The sequence below is a fragment of the Pleurodeles waltl genome, chromosome 1_2 (assembly GCF_031143425.1).
Source record: "Pleurodeles waltl isolate 20211129_DDA chromosome 1_2, aPleWal1.hap1.20221129, whole genome shotgun sequence".
NCBI classification, from domain to species: domain Eukaryota; kingdom Metazoa; phylum Chordata; class Amphibia; order Caudata; family Salamandridae; genus Pleurodeles; species Pleurodeles waltl.
In genome coordinates, this window is record NC_090437.1 from 801,882,127 (window position 1) to 801,903,214 (window position 21,088).

The 21,088-nt window shown below is 40.2% G+C and overlaps 1 protein-coding gene across 1 annotated transcript in view; it reads left to right on the forward strand.

Annotated features, from left to right (window-relative positions):
• The window catches only part of LOC138255574 (uncharacterized), a 408,554-nt gene extending 387,668 nt beyond the window's left edge, over window positions 1-20,886 (forward strand). Inside the window, exons 6-8 of the mRNA XM_069205839.1 lie at window positions 14,115-14,251; window positions 14,811-14,931; window positions 16,318-20,886. Coding sequence (XP_069061940.1) covers window positions 14,115-14,251; window positions 14,811-14,906 — 233 coding nt within the window. The 3' untranslated portion in view covers window positions 14,907-14,931; window positions 16,318-20,886. The remainder of the gene's footprint in view (window positions 1-14,114; window positions 14,252-14,810; window positions 14,932-16,317) is intronic.
• Window positions 20,887-21,088: the final 202 nt, after the last annotated feature.

A 21,088-nucleotide genomic window follows, 5' to 3' on the forward strand; every position in this document is an offset into this window, starting at 1 on the left:
GAGCAGGAGCACAAGGTTGTTTGTGTGGTGTGTTTTCTTATCTGTGGATTTCCACAATCCCAGGTATTTTAAATGGCTGTCCACACTCTTCAGGGGCATGGGTAGGGATGGCTGTGGTACCCAGCTGCCCATCGGGAACAGTAAGGACCTATCCCAGTTGACAATTAATCCTGACTGTCCCCTGTTTACTTTAAATATTTCACCCACCTTTGCTAGGGAGAGTTCCAGCTCTGCCAGATAAAGCAGGATGTAATTTGTGTATAGGAATATACACTCCTCCTAAGTGGGTACACTTCTCCATCCCAAATCTGAGCATCAACTCTTGTCTACTCCGCCAGTCCCTCCATCGCCAGCGCAAATACCATTGGGAAATAGGGGGCATCCCTGCCTAGTTCCTTACCATATCAGGAACTCTCAAGATATGACTCCATTGATTTCAACCTGTTCTCTGGGGTTTGTATATAGCAACCTTACCCATTTAAAAAATGTGAGCCCTGTATTCTGTTTCTGGAGGATCTAAAAAAGAAAGGACTATTATAGTGAATCGAATGCTTTGTTTGCATCTAGGGAGGCCACAGCGAGGTTCTCTTTCTGGTCTCTCCCTGCCGCCATGTTGTTGTGTGGGTGTCGTAAACTGAGCTTTGTGGACATGTGGCACATGAAGCTATTTGGATCTGAGTGTATTAAGTCAAGTTCACACTTCCTAGTCGGTTCGTTATGACCTTTGCTATAATTTGGGTGTCTGAGTTAACAAGTGAAATGGGCCTGTATGAGTCCTCTCTGGGTTTCCCTGCCTTGGGTATTTCCAGATCTCTGGGGATTATTTCTTTCTGATGGTGCAATGGTGGTACTTTCTGTCTGACCATCCTTTTAAGGAATTTCATCTGTAGCCCATTGGGGCCTGGCGTTTTCCTTTTCTGCAAATGCGTGATGGTGAGCTGTATCTCCTCCTGTATTAGGTCATCCTCTAGTCCTTTGGCCCTATGTCCCGCTAGCTGTCTGCAGGGTCATTTATGGATAATGTCCTGTAAAGCACTGTCAGACTGCTGTGATTTAGCAGCACAGAAGTCCTGCAAATAGTCCGCCAACAAGTCCGCTACGGCCTCACTTCTGCTCGTGGTTGTTTCGTCAGGGCCTGTTATCATGGGGACGTAGTTACTTTCTCGTTCCCTGGCGCTGAGCCATGCTAAGATCTTGCTTCCCTTATCGCCTGCTTAGATGCGGTTTTGTTTAGTGACATAAGTTTGCTTTACTGTCTCAGTGACCAGGGCACAATACTCCTCCTGTTTTGTTGTGATGCGGGGTTTTTGTGCCGCCGAGAGTTGTAGTAGATAGTCGTTCTCTAATTCTAAGAGTTTTCCTTCAATTTCATTATGGTTTGCCTCCCTGCTTCGCTTATGTGGGATAAGAGATGCAGGGAGGCAAATTATAATGAAATATGTTGTGGGGGACAGCCCTTGATATTATCTCTCCTCTTATTGAGGCCTTGTAGGCCTTCCATAGCATGGATGCCTCCCTTACTGTGCTAGTATTGCATTTAAAGTAGTGTTGGTGGCCTCTACCTCCTTCGGGTTGAGAGGCCCCACTCTGGCATTCTCCATTATCCCGTCCCCCATGGTTTCTGGGTTTCTAGATGAGTGGTGATAACGCGTCCAGCCCTTATAAAATTACCTGTATCTGGACACATTGGAGGTCGGTGAATCTTTTAACCGAGTCGGGCTCTCCTCATCCTCAATAGTCGCTGGAAACAATTTAATTCCCTGCAATACGTCTGATCTCCAAACCTTTTGTGTGCTGTCCCATCTAGCATCCGCTAGGGTCTTTTCTACTTTTCTTATTCTTGTCTCAAATTTCTTTTGTTGTTGATTTCTAGCTATTAGCTCCCAAATTGCCAATGCCTCAAACTGTGCTGGCCTTGGGGGTACTTTCATGTCGTATAGCGCAAACCTCAGATTTTCTAAAACCCTTAGGTTAAACGACCCGTGGATAGGGAACGCTACACTTCCATGTTTTTCTGTTAATTTGCACCATTGCTTTAGCCAAAGACATGGCGCTACACCCTTTTCTTCAATGACGATGTAAGCTGGTGTACCCTCAGGCGGTGTTTCTTCTCCTACATTTGCTCTAATATAAACATCTCCCCTCATGGCACTCTTAAATGCTTTGAAAAATTTCATCTTTCCGTCTTTTGTTTTTCTAAAAGAATATGTAATCAATAAGTGACTTTAATTCCCGGAATACTCTTCGCTTGCCTTTCCCCTTCCAATTGCGCTTCACGGACTGCGTCCAATCCGTGCGCGACCCTTCTCACCAACCGACCTATTCCAGCGCGGCTCCTAGTGACGTCACACTCACACACTGTGGCTGACAAAGTCCTGCGGCTTGTCCTCTTTTCATTCGGCTTCACTCATAAACTAATTTCTGCAATATAACGCGAGCACTTAACCAAAAGAATAAAACAGATCTGTCGGTTTACTACAGGAAAGGTAATACAATCGCTTCAGAAACCTTAGGGATTTTTCACTAGCCTCGGCAGTTATTCCATCTTTCTCGGTTTCCCACTTTCGCAAGCAAAATTTGACCTGCAAACTTTACTCTCGACTGATCAATGAACTATTCTAGTGCACTTTAGAATTCGTCAAATCTCAAAGTCGAAATTTTCTTTCACTCTGCAACATTCATACCGACTTGTTGACCACGCCCGATCAACCTATTAAACCGACCAGATCACAACATCAAACAAGTGTCGCATACACTTTTCAACATACTCCGGAGTCTCTTGACCTCGCAGGGCCCGTCTCAACATCAACAACCACGTGGACAAATTTTCTGCTCAAAGCGCTACACACACATGAAGTTCGACGACTTCCCTACTCTCACACCTTTGGAGGAACACTCCTCTAATATCTTTTAACTCCTTAAATCCTCACAGACTTCTCAATTAATCTGCGGCGATAAGCTGTGCAAGCGCGAAACCCTAACTTCACTCATACCGTCACTAGAAATGCTGAGACCATTCTCATACCTTCATGTTCCTCATTCGCAAGCTCCGAGATCCCGGGAAAGTCATTGGGGACTTAGGGCATCATCATCTCTCCGACTTGTTTTATCAAAGAAAATTCTAACCTGACTCTGTCTATTGTTCGGATAGGGTCCCAAAGGGCTAAACCATCAATCTCTGCTACCATCTACTGATAACGCGTCCAGCCCTTATAAAATTACCTGTATCTGGACACGTTGGAGGTCGGTGAATCTTTTAACCGAGTCGGGCTCTCCTCATCGTCAATAGTCGAGTCACTCAGATCAATAATCAATGACTATTGTAATCGGTAATCAATACTCAATTAATAGGTCAATATAGCACATCAGAAATCAATAACAGTTGGTATTTCGGCGCACCATGACCTTTCAGTCATGAATAACCACACCAGTTTATTAAAAGTTAGTCAATTTATTTCCCTATATTAACAAAGCTAGCACGATATATATATGTCTCAAAACCAATTGATATATGTATATGAACATTACTAGCTGTCCATAACGGCGGAAGAAACGCAATCTACGCAAAATCTGAATGATGATACACTCTGTTATAGCAATGCAAATTACCAATGTGACTAACTGTATTTGACTAATTGCATACATTCGGTCAGCATAACAAGATTTCAATTCTTCATGATACATTGAATGAATACCTCAACTAACCTCTAATTAGCATTGGCATGTGGGACTTCATGCAAAACGAATTTAGTCAACACAAATTTGGAAAAATTCTAGCTAGGATCCTATCAAAATAGCAGTTGGTACCTAAAAGGAAAAACACAATGCATAATACATTTATCCTTTCATATTTACCAAATACAATCAGCATTCAAGAAAAGTCTTCGTCCTTCAGGTACCGGTTCGATCAGCATGGGGCAAGTTCAAAGGGGCAAAGTTAAGGGCAAGCTTCCTTGCAACGGCAAGGAGAATAGGGCAAAGTTACTGCATGGGCAAGACGGGGGCAAATCAAAGTTAAAGTCTCTAGGGTGAGAATCCTCAAAGTCTCTTTCTCTCAGATAGAGAAAGGGCATCAGGGTGTCGTCCAAAATGGAGTCTGGCATCAGGCTTCAAACTGGCATCGAGGAAAAAAAATGGCTGGCTTCTCTTTGTCCGGTGGGTTTAAGTAAGAAACATTCCGAATTCTGCAGGGTCCTCCATTGGAGGGTTCATAGGTTGGCTTCAAATTGTCCAATGAAAATTGTCTTTTACTAGAACTTATTTGTGCATACATTAGCCTTGGAGCCTTGGAACACAAGTTGTATCATGGTTTGCCAATTATTTTTGGTATCTGTACCTTCATTGTCCGCACCTGCAGAGACTGACCTTGTATCAAAGGGGATGTAACCGGCCTAGCACGAAACCTTGGAGATAAGTGTACCAGCCAGTTTCTACTGGAAAAATACAACTTCAAGCAAGAATATATGTTTCATTAGTTCAAGGAAAAAAAAGAATCACGCAGTTAGAATTTGAAGCCAGGCAACTAGGCCAAAGCCTGTACTAAATTTAAGCTAAGCAAAACAGTTTTCAAACAAGAAATCATGGCATACATTTGCGATTATGACGGATTACTACAATTTTAATACTTCGTGATTAATAAAGCTCGTTTATAATGATGGTGAACTAACCTGAGGGCACAATTCCCCTCGTACATTATTTCTTTTTACTAAAATCACACTACATTACACGTATTAATCACACGGTATACATGAATATATGTCGGACCTTCCTTTTCTGCGTCATCAGTGGTGAGTGGTCAGAGATTTCCTGTGCCACGTATTCTGCCTCTATGATTCTCTCTAGAATGTTGCCTGTGATGTGAAGAAGTAGTTGATGCTGGTGTGGGTGTCGAGTGCCCCTGAGGAATAGGATTACCCATACCATGGGCCATGCGGTGTTCTCTAAATATCCAGCATGCCTAGTGCTTGCTTAAAGGAGTGTAGCTTCCAGAGCGGGGAAGTCTGTCTGTTTGTGGTGGGGTCAATCCCCATGTCTAGCGTCATGTTAAAGTCCCCTCCCAATATGGTTAGTGCGTGAGGCTGTTCCGTGATGACATTGCTTGCGTGCCCAGGGTATCCGACAGTAACCTCTGCGGAGCATATAGGTTTACCAGTGCCATTGTTTCCCTTTCACATTCTCCCAGTTCCGCTGCAAAGCAGCCCTGGTAGTCTGTTCGTGTTCGGGTGACATGGATAGGTGTTTCTTTCCTAAGCAGGATCGCTACCTCCCTGGAGCTCATGATGTAGCCCGCGTGGCTTGTCAGTGCATATTTCCATCTAGGCAGTGCTTCGCATCTGGTGCCTTTCATGTGTTTCTTGGAGGAAGATATTGTCCTCTGCGTGTCTGGTCAGTGCTTTAGACCCCTTTTTGTCGTGAAAGATTCACCTTGCCAAAGCCTAACAATCGGAGACTGACACGTGATAACAAGAATATGAAAGAATGGGATCAGAGTAATGGAATTACCGCTAAGTAATTGAACATGAAAAGTAACGTTTGCCTTGTCAGAAGGTGGGCTGCTAGATTACCCAGGAGCTAAACACTGCTATGTATCACCACCTCTGACTGCACTGAATCTCAGCATAAAGAAGTCAATACGGTCCTATTCAGTTACGTTTTTTTGAAGCTGGATAAGTATCTAGTAAATACTGTTGTGTGTCCTGTGCAAGCTCCCTGGACAGCCTGCTTGCTAATTGCAGAGGGAATAACATAAAAATTCCCTTTGGGATCGCAGAGTATCGTCTCTTTCTAAAGAATGCCTATATTTAAATATCAAAAAGCATGACCAACACCAAACATAAAATTCACTGACTACAGAATATTCACTTAGAACAGTGGTTCCCAACCTTTTGACTTCTGTGGACCCCCACTTTAACATTGATGGAACCCAGGGACCCCCACTGAATCATCATCGGAATCCAGGGACCCCCGCCTGTGTCATTACTGGAAGTTCGGGACCTAATTTGTCAATATTTGTTCATATTTGTTAATTTTCTAGGCTCTCGCGGACCCCCTGAGAAGGCTTCGCGGACCCCCAGGGGTCCCTGGACCACCGGTTGGGAACCACTGACTTAGAACACATTATCAGGTTAAGCATATACGGTTAATATATATGGGGAAGTATAGATGTACTAATCTCAATTCTGCAGCTGCTTACATTGACAATATGTTGGTAGTTGATACTGTGGAGTTGATGTAAGCACAGGTCGATAGTAAAAACCATATATTGTGATAGAACATCCCCAAGACGTGTTGCATCTGAAACAGCATCCATTGACCGAATTTCATGCACCTCAAGGATAATGCGGTGAATAAACCTCCGTTGGTGGATTTTCGACTGGAATTTGCAATTCCTCCCAAAATCGGAGGATCGGTGGAGTGCTGGCTATGAACCCTCTGCAGGATCTTACAGAGGTAGCTAAGAGTAGCTAATTGCTCGCTTGTTACAATCCTTGAACTGATCATCAATCCAGATGCCGAATTTAGAAAGACGTGTGGAGCCCAGCTGCTCGCTCAAACTACATACATTCGCTCTTGAACTTGTCCATTTTAGATTTTTTTTAATAACAAGCTTTGCTATGTGTTTTTTTCTTCAGGAACTGCTTATTTTACATGTGGTTCATATTGCTAAAATGCCAGGATGACAAGAGAACTTGTAGAATTGAGTGTGTAGCAAGGTGAGATCTGGAAACTTAACAGTTACATTACAGCAAGCTACCTTGCATTACTTGAAGAGAACTGTTTGTCAAAGCGTGTATTTTTTACTGTCACGGCGCTAAGGTTATTGGAAGTGTCGCATAAAAGTCCCTTTTAATGCTTTTTTGGGGAAAAATGGATATGTAAATAATGGTTTTGAAGTGGTGAGAAGTTTATTATCCCATTTGTCTTTGGTTTCATGAAGTTTATTAAAGACGCTTCGATATTGTTCTAAATAGATTTCACCAGCAGATGCAATTTAAAAAAAACATAAGCACTTTTCTGTAAAGAATATAGAATAGATTTAAAAAGAACGTCATGCTAGGAAAATTCGCACAGCTCCTCGGTATCAAGGTGTAAAACAAAGCATGCTGTGCATTTAAAATACTCATTTAAAGAACGTAAACGACTTTTATAATATTAGGCATAAATATCCACAGTATGACCTTCAGTTGTGAGTCAGTATTTTGCTCAGGTCGGTGGAAGCACATTGCATAATTAATAAGGTCAGTAGGTGGCGGTAGAGGGAGGGAGATGGGTAGTCGTAGCTCTCAGCCGCGTATTACCATGCCCCACAGTAAGTCATGCAGCACTCTACTTATTATGCATTACGCTTCGAGAACACATTATGTGTAAAGTTAGATCATTCCCATGAGCCGGCTGCTTTCCTGCAAAAAATTGCACAGCCCTGTGTGTGCTGTTCTTCGGATTACAGCAGAACATTTATCCAGAGATAGGCAGCAAAAGATATTCTAAATTTCTGTTAAAATTTTATTTTTCCTATATTTGTCATCAGCTAATGTGCAGACAGAAATTGCATGGGGTTCCATGACAGCTTTAACTATGTTTCGTTATTTATGGCTAAACATTACTCTCACAATTTGAAGAAAACAGAATTTTACATTTTGAGATGTAAAAAGTATTTCCGGCTAGTAATGCCCATTATTTGCAATGAATGGTTCGATAAAGACCGTCTTAGACTTTGAAACGTGTTTTAAATGTTCCCGCAATCCATTTTAAAGACAGCATAATAACTGCAACTATAGCCTTCGTTGCAAAACGTATTTCCTAGAATGCATTTATGAGCAGGGCACACGTCCTAAAAAAAGAGTGGAGGGACTAACCAAGCTTGGCAGAATGCAAGTGACATCATAGCACGTGCTATCGTAGCGTATGACGTCACGACGAGTGACATTGCACGTGAGGTGATTTCACTGCAAGTGGCATCAAAAGGAGTGACATTAGATGTTAAGACCTCACATTTAGGAACCTTATTAGATTTAACAAATTAGATTTTGTACCAAAAAAGTGGTGCAATTACGACTCAAAATCTGGGCCTCAATTAATACATTTATTGGCATATTTAAGAGCTGCTAGTGCCATTCCAATGCCACATCATCGTCATTTTTTTATGCTAAAGTGGCGTTAGAACTCCAAAAACGCCGCACCATATTTGCAAAGAGGCACAATGCATGCATTGTGCCACTTTGTAACCCTTTGCGATACATTATGCCTGCAGCAGGCATAGTGTATGCAAAGGGGGGATTCCCCCATTAGGGGAAGACAAAAAATGGCGCAAAGAAATCTAAGAGATTTCCTTGCGCCATTTTTTTCAGCACTTTTAACGCCTGCTCAGAGCAGGAGGCTTCCATTGCTTGCAATGGACCTCTGGGTGCTTTGCAGGATTAGCGCCAGAATTTTTTACGCTAATCCTGCAAAGCGTCGGACTAGCGCCAAAAATTCAGATGCTAGTCCACTAACTACTGCTATGGTGTGCCGTATTTTAAATACAGCACACACATTGTGGTATTAGGGGGGGACTTTTTTTTCTTAAATATGCCCCTCATTTTTTAAAAACCTTTCCACAAAGAAATTGGCAACAAGGAGAAACATGGCAGTAGATCTGTTCTACTTAATTGATTGCAAAGTCTGCATTTTACATTATTTTATGGGGGTCAAGGCACCTGCTGAGGAGGTGTCCAGGAAATCTCAGGGAATAATATTAATGGTGAGATAACGTGGGAGGTTAACGCATTTGATGGAGAGATGTGTTTTATGCAGTCCCAGATTTGAATCAAAGTAGGACAGAAGGTTAATGTGTCTCCTGCAAAGCACATCATGTAACATGCCGATGATAGATTTTTATTTAATGTAAGTAGGTAAGTGGGCTCCTGCTTTGAATACAAAGATCCTTTTGTTACTTGCAGTTCATACATTGTAATCCTTCTAATATAGCACAGTGAGCTATGAGGAACATGTGACCCCTACACCTTGTAACCCTCACTTTCTCATGTAACACATCTTGTACATTGATTTACAAACTTACCTCATTTATTGTCAATGTATAATGTGTATGTTGCATAAAGCAACCCAGGAAGTGTGGCACTATGAAAGAAATAAAATAGCACTATTTAAATTGTTATTCGTGTAAATACTGTGCCAGAGAAACACATCTGAGGATCTTTCAGTGCAAGCACTTATACACAGGGACTGACGCCTCGCCTCCTCAGGGGTAGTAAGCCTATTTAAAAGCATGTCTCACTTAAGTACATGTGAAGAGATAACAAGCTGTGTGCTTTTGTTTCCCCTCTTCTTCATTTCCATATAAGTGTGAGGTTCCAGGCCTGGTCAATCAAAAGGAAGCTTGATGGCCCCTTTAACGTTGGCCTTTATCTTTGGCCCAGCTGGAGGTGAAAATAAAAAAGCCCCACTGGGTGCATGCACATTGCTGCTGGGAATGGAACTTAGACAACGTTCAGGTGCTGCTGAACGTGTCCCGGTGCCTGAAAATTACATCAGGACAAGTTCAGCATATTCCGTGGGGCCCAACTTCTTGTCTTGGCAGAGTGAAAACACTGTGAAAACAGTGGGTGGACGCCATCCACCCCCGTTTACTCCTGACTTGTGCCCTGTTTATGAGACAAACTGTGAGTTAGAGAGGAGGGATATGGAGAACTTGTATAGCATACTAAAGCCGCACTTCACCACAACAGCTTTAGCTTCCTTGATTTCAAATGCTTATTGGCTGATAGGTTTAGACTTTCTCTAGAGTTTACCCTATAATGGTTTCATAAGTGTTAAAGCACTTTTTAAATCTGATACCTGGTCTCGAAATGGCACTTCCTATGCAGTCACCTACTGACACAATTTGCTGGCTGTTCTCTAGTGCCCACACCTAGGGGCCTGCCTAGTGGACTTGTCAGTGTTGAAGTAATCTCCCTGGCCTTGTGCTCTGTCTATCTAGTGCCTTCCGGCTTCTTGGGCAATATTCTGAACTTGCCTTTCATTTTGATCCATGTCGGGCTTTGTGACTGACAGAACCTTATTTTTCCCAGAGACTACATTTTCCAGAAACTGTATCCTTGTGGCACATCACAAAATGGATGTTCGTCTTGCTGGAAAAGACTCAGGATTTGCTTTGCATGCTAGATCAATGGCATCTTTTGCGGCGGCTATATGCATTTCCTGTCAAATTCTGTATTTAGTAGATTATCCTGCTCACTGCTTTCTCTTCACCCTTGCAGGTCAGGGATGGGAGGAGGAATAGGCAAACCCGTGACTGACAAGAACTACACTGATCACACCTAAGGCATGTGATCATTAATACTCTCTTTCAAAACATTTGTTTGCTTCATTCCAGTGTTTGTCTTTGTTGTAGTGCTTCTATTTGCCTGACCCTCTGATTCCAGAGAGTTCAGATTCTTGAGTTTCTCAGCTGTAACAAATGTTTGTTCCCTGAATTTGTACTGTTTATAGGTGTACCCTTGTCTTTTGAAGCAGCACAGTTTTGCATTCTCTTTGTTTCCTGAACCTGCTCTATTTTGAATTATACCTTTGTTTTCGGAGAAAACACTGTTCTGCAGTGTTTCCATCACAACCCTTTTGGGTGGAAGCGGGAGGAAGAGGAAGGGAAGAATGGTGCAAGCAGGGCTACTGGACTTCAGCCGTGAAGGCTGGGGTTGTTTGCCTTTCATGTCCCAGGGTCGGTCCTATTAAATCTCTGAAAACTGGGCCATGTACAACCCCTTCAGCACTTGACTCTCATCCATAGTGATGGTGAGCATTCACAGGATTCTAAGGGAGATAATGTGGCGGCGATTCAAGGTCAGAACTTAACAATCACCTAGAAGTGCAATAAGTGATTGTCCAACCCAGTTCTTGTCTTTGTTAAATGAAGGTACTTAATACATACAGAAAACACAATAATGTACACTACAGGTCATAGATACAGATGCTTCTTTGTGGGCTAGTAATGTCCTGTCCCATCCCCTTGCTCGCTCTCTTTCAGGTTTGAGGTCTGAGTGAGCTGACATCAGGCACTGGTACAGTGTTACCCCCTCTATTGAGTTTGTGCACTCACCCACTCTTATTAGTCCCAATAATCCATATCTCACCACTAGAGAGTTTCATCTGCTCTTTGGCTGTGGCCGGGACATGCATCATGTGTCTGGCTCGCTCCACATCTTCCAGGAGGAGGTGAAATAGCTGTGAGTACTTCAGCACTCAGATCAAGCCAGCAGAAGTCAGCAGTAGAGGCCCTCACCAAGACTGTGTTCAGACATGCGGGCTCATGCATTGTTTCAGGTCTCCGGTGGGTCATTGGCCCACTTCTTCGCATCCAGTGAGTTGGGGTGGTGTCCTGTGGGGTGAGCGTCATGGTGCCACCTCAACACACTCTTCTTCCTGCAGTAAAACTCTGCCACATTACTGGTTTAGATGCACAGTCTCCTCAGTTGCAGTTCAAAGTCACAGTGGCCCGCTTCTCTTGGGTGTAGCTTCATGATGTCACACGTTACAGTAAGTTAGCCCACAATGGCACAGCAGTACGCTCTCCTTAGGCACAGCTCCACAATGTTGCAGCAATGTTGCAGTGGCACGGTCTACTCAGTCACAGCTTCACAATGTTGTAACAGTGCTGGCCACCCATCAAGAGAGACTGCTCTTCTGTCCCTACGTCATACAGATTGCTCTCCTTCGTCACCCAGCGTTGACAGGCCCTCAGGCTACAGCATCAGCTACTTCTGGCTTGCCATAAACATTCACACTTCCTGTAAGGTTGGCACACTCCTTCAATTTCTCAGCAGCCAGGTTGGCTTCCAGGCGCTTCAGGACAGCTTCTTCCTTCCAGGTCAGTCTCCAGGTGATGTCCTCTCGCCTCTGAGAAGCTGGCTGTCAGGTAGACACCAACTCCGGTTGCACAGCCTCTGAGTACTCTGCAGAGCACTCTCTTACTGGAACAAAGAGAACTCGGAACAAGAAAAATAAGCGGGTCAGTGACTTCCATGTTTATACAATATTTGTAATAATAATGGGTGAACATGGGGAGTATATGGCGCTGCTTGTCAATAATCAAATGTTTTCTGGTTAATACTGATGGTGCACTTAAAAGAAGATCACCCTTTACTCCTTACACTCATTGATGAAAATCACTGATAACAATAATGATTTATATAAGGCAAACATCAAAGACATGAATATTGTTTTCGAATTGAAGAATAAAGACACAAATATTGATTTCTAATGGACTTTACGTTGGATGTGTGCCTTATATAAATCATTAATGTTTATACAATAGCAGCAGTCAGGGGATATGGACTCTCTGTCTGTACTTCTAGAAATGATTTGAGTCAGTTCCTCTTTCATCTGACCTCTCCAGACTGTTCCCCGACACAGTCTTTGTATCGAATTATGTTCCTCACAGCTAGGCAGTCTCAACCATAAAATACTCACAACAGGGTCACAAAGAGGTGTGAGCTTTCTGCGCCTAGCTATTGACAACCAAATTGAACAGTGATCAGGAAATGGAAAATAAAGTCTGGCCTCACCGAAAGGACCCTTTGCACTCTGAACAGCAGAAACTGTGGTCCCACCATCTACCAACATTGCAAAGCTCAGGAAGACTAATCAGCAGTCTCTCTAAAAAAAGGGCCTGATTAAATATCTAAATGCACCTTTTTCCAACTTCGGTGTCTAGGCCTTCTTGCTCCAGCTTCAGGAATGTCAGTCAAGCACTTACGCTGTCTGGGAAAACAATCACACCTCCCTCTTGTGCTCATGAACAGGCCAGGGGCTTCTAAAATGGAACCCACAAGCCTCCAATTACACTTGTTCACTTGCACACTTAGGCCCTTATTTGCCAAACTCTTTGAGTAGGAAAACTGCCACCCTGGTTTTTCGCCCGCTGGCCCTATTATGAGTTTTCCGCTGAGCCAGCAAGCGGAAACAGTGTTTCGACGCACTGGCCCAGCGGGAAACGCGCAACAACATTGCTGCCGGCTCATAATCAAGCCGGCGGCAATGTTGCGGTGCATTGGGTGCAACAGCGCTTGTCCCTCTTTTCACTGCCTGTAATTCGGGCAGTGAAAAGCGCAACGGTGCTCTCCATAGGGGCCCCTGCATTACTCATGCCATGGGCAGTGCAGGGGCCTGCATGGGGCCCCCGGCACCCCGTCTCCACCAGCCTTTTCATGGCAGTGGAACTGCCATGCAAAAGCTGGCAGAGAGGGGAGTTGTAATCCCCAGGGCAGCACCCTGGCAGTGCCAGCAGTCAGACTGTGGTGACTCCGCCAGAGTCATAATGTAGAGGCCAGACCGCTGCTTTGGTGGGGGTCCAACCGCCACTGCGAATCTGGCAGTGAGCACCTTAAGGTATATCCTCTAGAGCCCACACATGCATAACGTATTCTAGAGTGTTTTTGAAAGGCAATGAACTGTACTAATGAAGCACAAAGTCTAGCTAACAAAGAGGCTTAGGCCTCATACTTCATCTTCTATGTGATGTTTACTAGCAAGTGACCTCCATCATGTGGATAAACTTGTAGTTTCAAGACTCAGTAGAATAATGTTCAAATGTACTTTGCACAGGAAGACAACAAACTTAAAACTGTTGCTTTAATACAACTGCTCTGCTCAAGCTGTCTAAGCAGATTCAGACATGTAACAATATTTGTTCTAGTACAGGAAGTGTCTATGAGAAGCTCCATGTTGTAGAATTATGAAAGGTTTTCTAAATGTATTGTTTTCCAGTTGTTTCACTCTGTTTAATTTCGATTTACATAATGTGAGAATCATGTATACCTGCAGAAAATATATGATATACTGTGTTCATAACACTAAAAAGTGTGCTCTTTTCGATTTGTTCAAATAACCCCTTTCCTTAGTGACCCTTGGAGGCCAGTCTATGCCAGCTTGCTCTCCCACTTAATACTTTGTATTTACTGATCTGAACTTTAAAGAGTTCTTTGATTGATTTTGTACTTTAAATAATTGTTGTACTCAGTTTTGCATATTAATTGATTCTGATTATTTGAATCCATTCCTGTATGATTTAAAAACTGAAAATAAACATTTAAGGTTTGACAATTCTCTGTCATTTTTTTTAGGAGCAAATGACTTCGAAATGCTCAACAGAAATTGTCATTTGGAATATATTAGTGAGACACAGATTGAACAAGGAGAACCAAAATCCATGAAGAGATCAACACAGCTCCTGGTCTATCTGTCATGTAAAGAAAGTAAGGTGAAGCCCGATGTCACATACACTTGGGATGTAAGGTCTAGGATCTGGGTTAGCACATAACAGAGGAACTTTACATAAGTCGTTCAGCAGGCCTCCACTCCAATGACACAGATTAAAATGTCTGCACACAACTACTGAATTCTCAACACTCTGCATGATGCCACCACTGCTCTACATGCTAACCCAATGATTGTTACTATAGTCCACTGTCTACTAAGTGCACACTTTGTACACCCCTTCAGTTCACAGGAAAGGTTTAGGATCTCACTTTTGTCAAGGGGCACACCTCGGCTTTGGTGCACACACTAGATTAGCATAAGAATGGGGCCAAGATAAATTAACAGGATACCAGGGGGCGTGGCTTCGACGCCACACAAGATGGCCACCTGACGTAGGCGCTTTTGCCACAACACGGACTCTTCAATGTGCTGCTTCATCCAAACATAAGGAAATTAGGTGTATACTACTTCCCTCATTTCCTTTTAACGAGGAAATTCTCTTGTTGTTCGGCGGTGAAGGAAACGGACACATTTTTCATGGTTTTTTTCCATTTACTCAGATGCTGCGGGTGTTTACACAGCACAGCCACCAATTTGAAGCTGCAAATGTCTGCTGTTATCCCGGGAGGAAACTTCACATGATCTGCACTATCTAAAGGAACGTTTTGCCATTTATTTGAGGTACTTTTCTCCAATGCCTTCTTAAAATTTGATGCATGTGACAAGTTCTGCCTCAGGGATGTAATCTTATAAGGAGTCCTTCAGACATCTGTTTGAAACTTGTTTTTTATCCTGTAGGACAATTTGTTGGCACAAAATTCCTTGTTAATGATGGTGCCTGCTTGTGTGCTCATGTGTCTTTCTTGACAGAAATACATTTTCTGTGAGGAGATTTTTTTTTAATGACATTTGATAAACCGCTGTTCCTATAGTTGTGATCAGTCAGTTTGTACCATTTCCATCTGGAAGTGAATTCTGTGGTTGAATATCCTCTTATGGGAAGATTGAGGAATTTTTCTCATACTAGTAATATAAAATCTACGCAGAAGAATTGTCCTTCATACTGTTTTTTGGAAAGCTTAGAGATGGATAATCCAATTTTCTCTGAAGCTGTGCAGTCGACTCATTCTCGTAGTGTTTCCTCAGCTGGCTCTTCTAGCAAATAACAATCACCAATTTCTAAGAAGAAAAGACTTAAACAGAACACCCTGTCACCAGACAAGGCAGTACGTCCTATTTCTATAGAATCACTTTTGGAAGAAATTAGAGCTCTCCCCCATTTGTTGAGGAAATCAATAATCAAATTTAACATTGGGATGTCAAATGGCCTAAAATGAACTCAAGAATTTTTGTAGTGGAACAACATGTGTCAGATGTACAAGACAACATTAATAAAATTATGGTCTTGGAAAAGGAAGTCAATCAGCTTAAGCAGCAGACTGAGGATATGGAAAATAGAAATAGACGTAACAATTTACAGTCAACCCTGTTGTCTTTTTCAAGTCTTTCCTACCAAAACCGCTGGACTTACCTCCCACTTACAATTTTGATATACAGCAAGCGAACAGACTGGGTCCTCGTTTGACCAATTCGTCATCTCCTTCCAAGCCTAGAGGAGTAACTTTATTTTTTCTGGAATTTACCGACTTACTAACAGTTGTAGAAGCAGTGAAACACCAAAAAAAAGTTACTTGGTCTGGAAATAACATTTTTATTTCTCAAGATGTCTCCAATGTCACAGCTCACAGAAGTAATTACTTGCTCTCTGCCCAATGTTGTGATCTCTGGGTGCTCGTTATGGATTGTTCTGTCCTTGTATTTTCAAGGTCACCTATAAGAATAAGACTAATACATATAGTCATCCAGCTAAACTTAAGAAATTTATTGACTTACATTCATCGTCAAAAATGGATACTGCTGGATACTGCTGGATAATGGATGATGATCTTCTAGTTAAATCCTATTGCACTTTTTCTATTGATCACATGCATAAAGTTTATTACTAAATTCTTCTGTGATATGTTTAAACTCTTCTTAATATTAAGATAATATTACTCTTTCTTCCAGATTTACTTCATACGTTACCTCGTTCAGTCTCCCCTTCTACTTTTGTTTGGTTCAGTTATGGTGGAGATCCCCCCTGTTGGTACTCCATTATCATCTGTGTGTCACCACCCGAACATAGCGTTATTTTCTTTCTCTTTAGGTACATATTTCAGTCGTCTTCATGGGCATGTATTGTCTCTTTTTTCTATCCTTTTTTCCTGTTCTTTTCTGTTCCCTTTCCTATTTTCCCCTTTTCCTCCTTTTACAACCCCCCTCTATCTGTACTATTATATTCCATTGTTTTCTGTTTCTTATACATGGTTTGTTTCTTATTTGTTCAAAGTATGTTAATCCTCATTATTCATAAATATTTTTATAATTATATCATTCAGAGTTATTTCATGGAATGTGAAAGGTTCTAATAATCCTGTTAAAAGACAGAGAGTTTTATCTCACATGGCCAAACTTTCTCCTGATATTGTGTTATTTCAAGAAACACATCTTGATGAAACAGACGCCTTGAAACTTAGACTTATTTGGGTTGGTCACGTATTTGTATCCCCTGCTGATAATAATAACCTTTTTACTAATATTCTATGTAATAAACAACTACATTTAATGTCCTTTAAAGATTTAAAGATCATAAAGGTAGATGGATTATTTTATGATTTATGATTAACAACATACCTGTAGTTATTTTTAATATTTATGCCCGACTCATGATTTTGGGTGATAATTGTAATCAAATTATGGATCCCTTTTTAGATTGCCAATCTTCAGTTAAATTTTCTTTCCATAAAATGAATAAACAGTTTCATTCTACTATAGTGAACTCCTCATTTATAGATTCCTGGTGACTCGCTAATCCCACCTCTTGTGATTAAACATTTTATTCACCTACTCAGGATTCCCTCACTACATTAGATCATATATTGCTATCCAAGCCTATGACACAACATATAAGTCAATCCTGCATTGGCCCTATAGTACTTTCTGGTCATGCCATGGTGGTTACAGATTTGCACTTGGCTCCCACAAATATTCAGTCCGTAGATGGCGTTTTAATAATCCTTTGATAAATGATCCACGATTCTCTAAATCATTTTTTTCATTTATCTCTGAATTCTTTAAAATTCATAATGTCACCCTCTCTTACTTGGAACTCGTTTAAGGCAGCTGCCTGAGGAATTATTATAAATTACTCTTCCAAAAAAGAAGAAACTTTGTGTTAAAGAACACAAGTCCCTATTATCAAACATTAGGAATTTGGAAACTAGACATTTCACATTTAAATCACATACTGATTTAAATAATTTGTTAAAATCTAAATTACAGTTTAGCAGTCTTTCTACTGAGGAAGCCTCTTCCATTTTGTTAAAAAGCAATGCTCGCTATTATGGAGGGAGAAACAAGGTTGGCAAATTATTAGCTAAATTAGAAAACAGCTATGTCAAATTGATTCGATAACTAAGTCAAATGGTAATATACAAAAGAAACATGATGATGTTTTGACTGAATTTGTTAACTTTTATAATACACTATGTACCCCAGAAACAAAGACACATAATTCTCAAATTGATGAATATTTATTGCACACTTCTGCTGCTAATTCTTCTAATCTAGAGTTTTCCTCCTTAGAAACTGATATTTCAGATACAGAACTTTTACAAGCTCTAAATACTTTAAAAGAAAAGGTAAAACACCTGACCCTAATGGTTTTACAGTATCCTTATTCCTCATTTGTTCTCTTTATTTAGTTACTTTATCACATCTGGGACCAATTCAGATACTTTTCAAGAAGCTACAATTTGTTTAATACCTAAAGATGGGGAGGACTCTACTTTATGTAAGAATTATATACCTATTTCCTTGATTAATGTTAATTATAATTGTTTTGCAAAAGTACTAGCACTAAGATTAGAATCTTTTCTTCCTCAAATTATTGGGAAAGAACAGTCAGGTTTTATAAAAGGTAGGTGAGCTTCTGATAATACCAGATTATTCCTTAATGTTCTCAGTAGAGCCCCTTTTGTTAATAAATCACTAGCTGCCATAACAATTGATGCACAAAAAGTATTTGATAGAATCAATTGAGATTTTATTATTAAAACCTTATCCTGGCATGGGTTTGGTACTAAAAAGATCTCTCTTATAGCTTTATTATATAATTCCCCATGTGTTTCAATTCTGGTCAATGGTACAGTTTCTTCCTATTTCTCTTTTAAATGTTGTGTTCAGCAAGTTTGTTCTCTTTCACCCTTTTTGTTTGTTTTAGCTCTTTACAAAATTTTGATATTTCCGCTTTTCCATATGGAGATAAACAATTAAAATTAGCAGCATATGCAGATGACATTCTTCTTTTTTATTTCTTCCCCTGAAAAATATCATCCTGCTTTATTAAATGAAATCTTTTCTCAGATCTCTAGTTATAAAATTAATAAAGATTAAGCGGAAGTCCTTCCACTAAATACCTTTAAGCATTCTTTTGTTGATTTTGGTTCTCAAAGGGCCTCCTTATCTAAGATCAAATATTTAGGCATTTGGTTGACTTCTTCTGTTAAAAAAACAATTTACTTCAATTTTAAAGAGCTTTAAAATGTATATTCATCTTGGCCGGAGCGCATGGATTCTATTAAAATTATGATTTCTTCTTTATTACTAAATACTATTTCTATGTTACCAGTATCTATTCCAAATATTATTTTTAAACAAATACATTCTATATTGCCTTAATTCTTATGGAAAAATAAAAAAGCAAGCATATCTCTTGCTTATTTACAAAAATTGAAAACTGATGGTGGTGTGAATTTTCCAAACTATGCTAAATATCATTTTGCTTTTGGTTCACGCCAAGCTTCTTTTTGGTGCTCTGAATCTGTTCATCCCTTTTCCCCGATGTGGCTCCAAATTGAATCAACCTTGTTGACCCCCTTTACGATGAAAGAGAAGATATCTTTTACACCGAATGGTTCTCTTCTTTCTACTCCAGTTCTTGAACATACGCATTCTTAATTGTCATCTACACTTACTAAACAATCATTAACTCCTTTTATTTTCTTGCTATATCTCTATGGTATAATAATCTACTTAAAATCAACAATAGACCTATTTGTTGGCGTGCTTGAAGGTCTAAAGGTATTATATGAATTAAGCAACATCTTGAGGGGAATGTTCCTCTCTCTTTTCCTCAATTTCAACGGAAATGTCCCTCCTCATTCCAAAATCGTTTGACCCATCGAAATAATGCGGTTCTAGATACTTTGTTTTCCATACAAACTGACCCTTTTATCATTTCCAATCCTTCTACATTAACTACTTTACTTGTCTCAACCCCTAAAGCTTCCACTATTTATAAGGTTTTATCTGCTAATACAACTCGAGCCAAGTCTAGGTCTGAACTCTTTTGGGAAAAGGATCTGGAATTTTATTGGGATGCTATCTTTTGGAATAAGATTTGGCCATGTATTTTTAAAATCTCTGGAACAGCTAATATCACACAAACTTTATTTTTTATTCACCATAGACTTTACTTTACACCCTCTAGTGTTCAAAATATTCACCCTCCAGTTTACCTAAGTGCTGGTCTTGTGATTTTCCCAAAGCGGATCTAATGTACTTGTTATTTGTATCCTAACACACTAGTTTTTTTAGCACAAAATATGGCCATTGCTGACTCATATATTCAACACTCCTTTAATGTTTTACATATATTTTCGGGTACTCTGTCAAATTAATTATTTTTAAATGAGAATGAACTATTTGATATTTTTCTTGCTATTGCCTTTCAAAAAAATTGTATATCAATGGAAATGTTCTTCTAAACTATCATGCATGTTATGGTGGGATAGTGTTTTGTATCATCATAAACTAGATGCTTTATTTTTACATCAATGTTCTAAAGATCCAAATACTCATATGATATGGCTACCATTAACTAATTGTTTACTTAAGATAGATAATTCTGCAGCTGAGACCGACTGCATATTGACAGAGAATTTTCGTCCACCATGAGCTTTTCTCTCTGTCATTTAAATTCTTGTCATCCTCACTAAATTGTTTATGTTATTTTTTACTATATTGCTCAATTTTGAAATCTCTTTTAATGTGTTTTAAATATGAGGATATCTCTTTACTCTTAGCTGTATTTATATGATTAATGCTTCTCTATCTTCTCTTACCTCGCCTTCCCTGAATTTGCCTCCCAAAAATTCTAAAGACTTTAATTGTATGTTTCAATATTTTCATTTATACTGTTAAATAATAAGATATATATGTTATGATTTTTTATGTTTGGCAATATATCTAAATAGAGTCTTTTAAACACAAAAACCAGGATACCAGTCACTTACAATCTGGCACTTTTGGCAGGTGAACATGACTCACAGTATGCTGCCTTTCTTTCACTGATGAATTAGTACTTACTTTACTAGTGACATGATTAATTGCTTCCTGCAAAGTAGTTCCTATAAACTTCTATTGTTCTTCCTGTTAAGCACTCCTCTCTAGTGCCTTTTTTATTGTAGCTTCATATTAGGTTCTTCACTCTTGCTGTTACTGCCTTGGTGTTATTGCAATTATCTGTGAGAAACGCTGACAACAATGTTGTTTCTTATCTACTATGAGTATTGTCTTTATTTTGCTTGTTATAACATTCCTAAATGTAACAGCTCACCAGACATCGCCTTTGCATATTATCCAACATTTGGATAATTCTACAGTCAGCATCTGTAACAGCAATGGCGTTTGAAGAACATACTGAGTTTTATTCTTACTGTGTAGCGCTCCCAAGTGC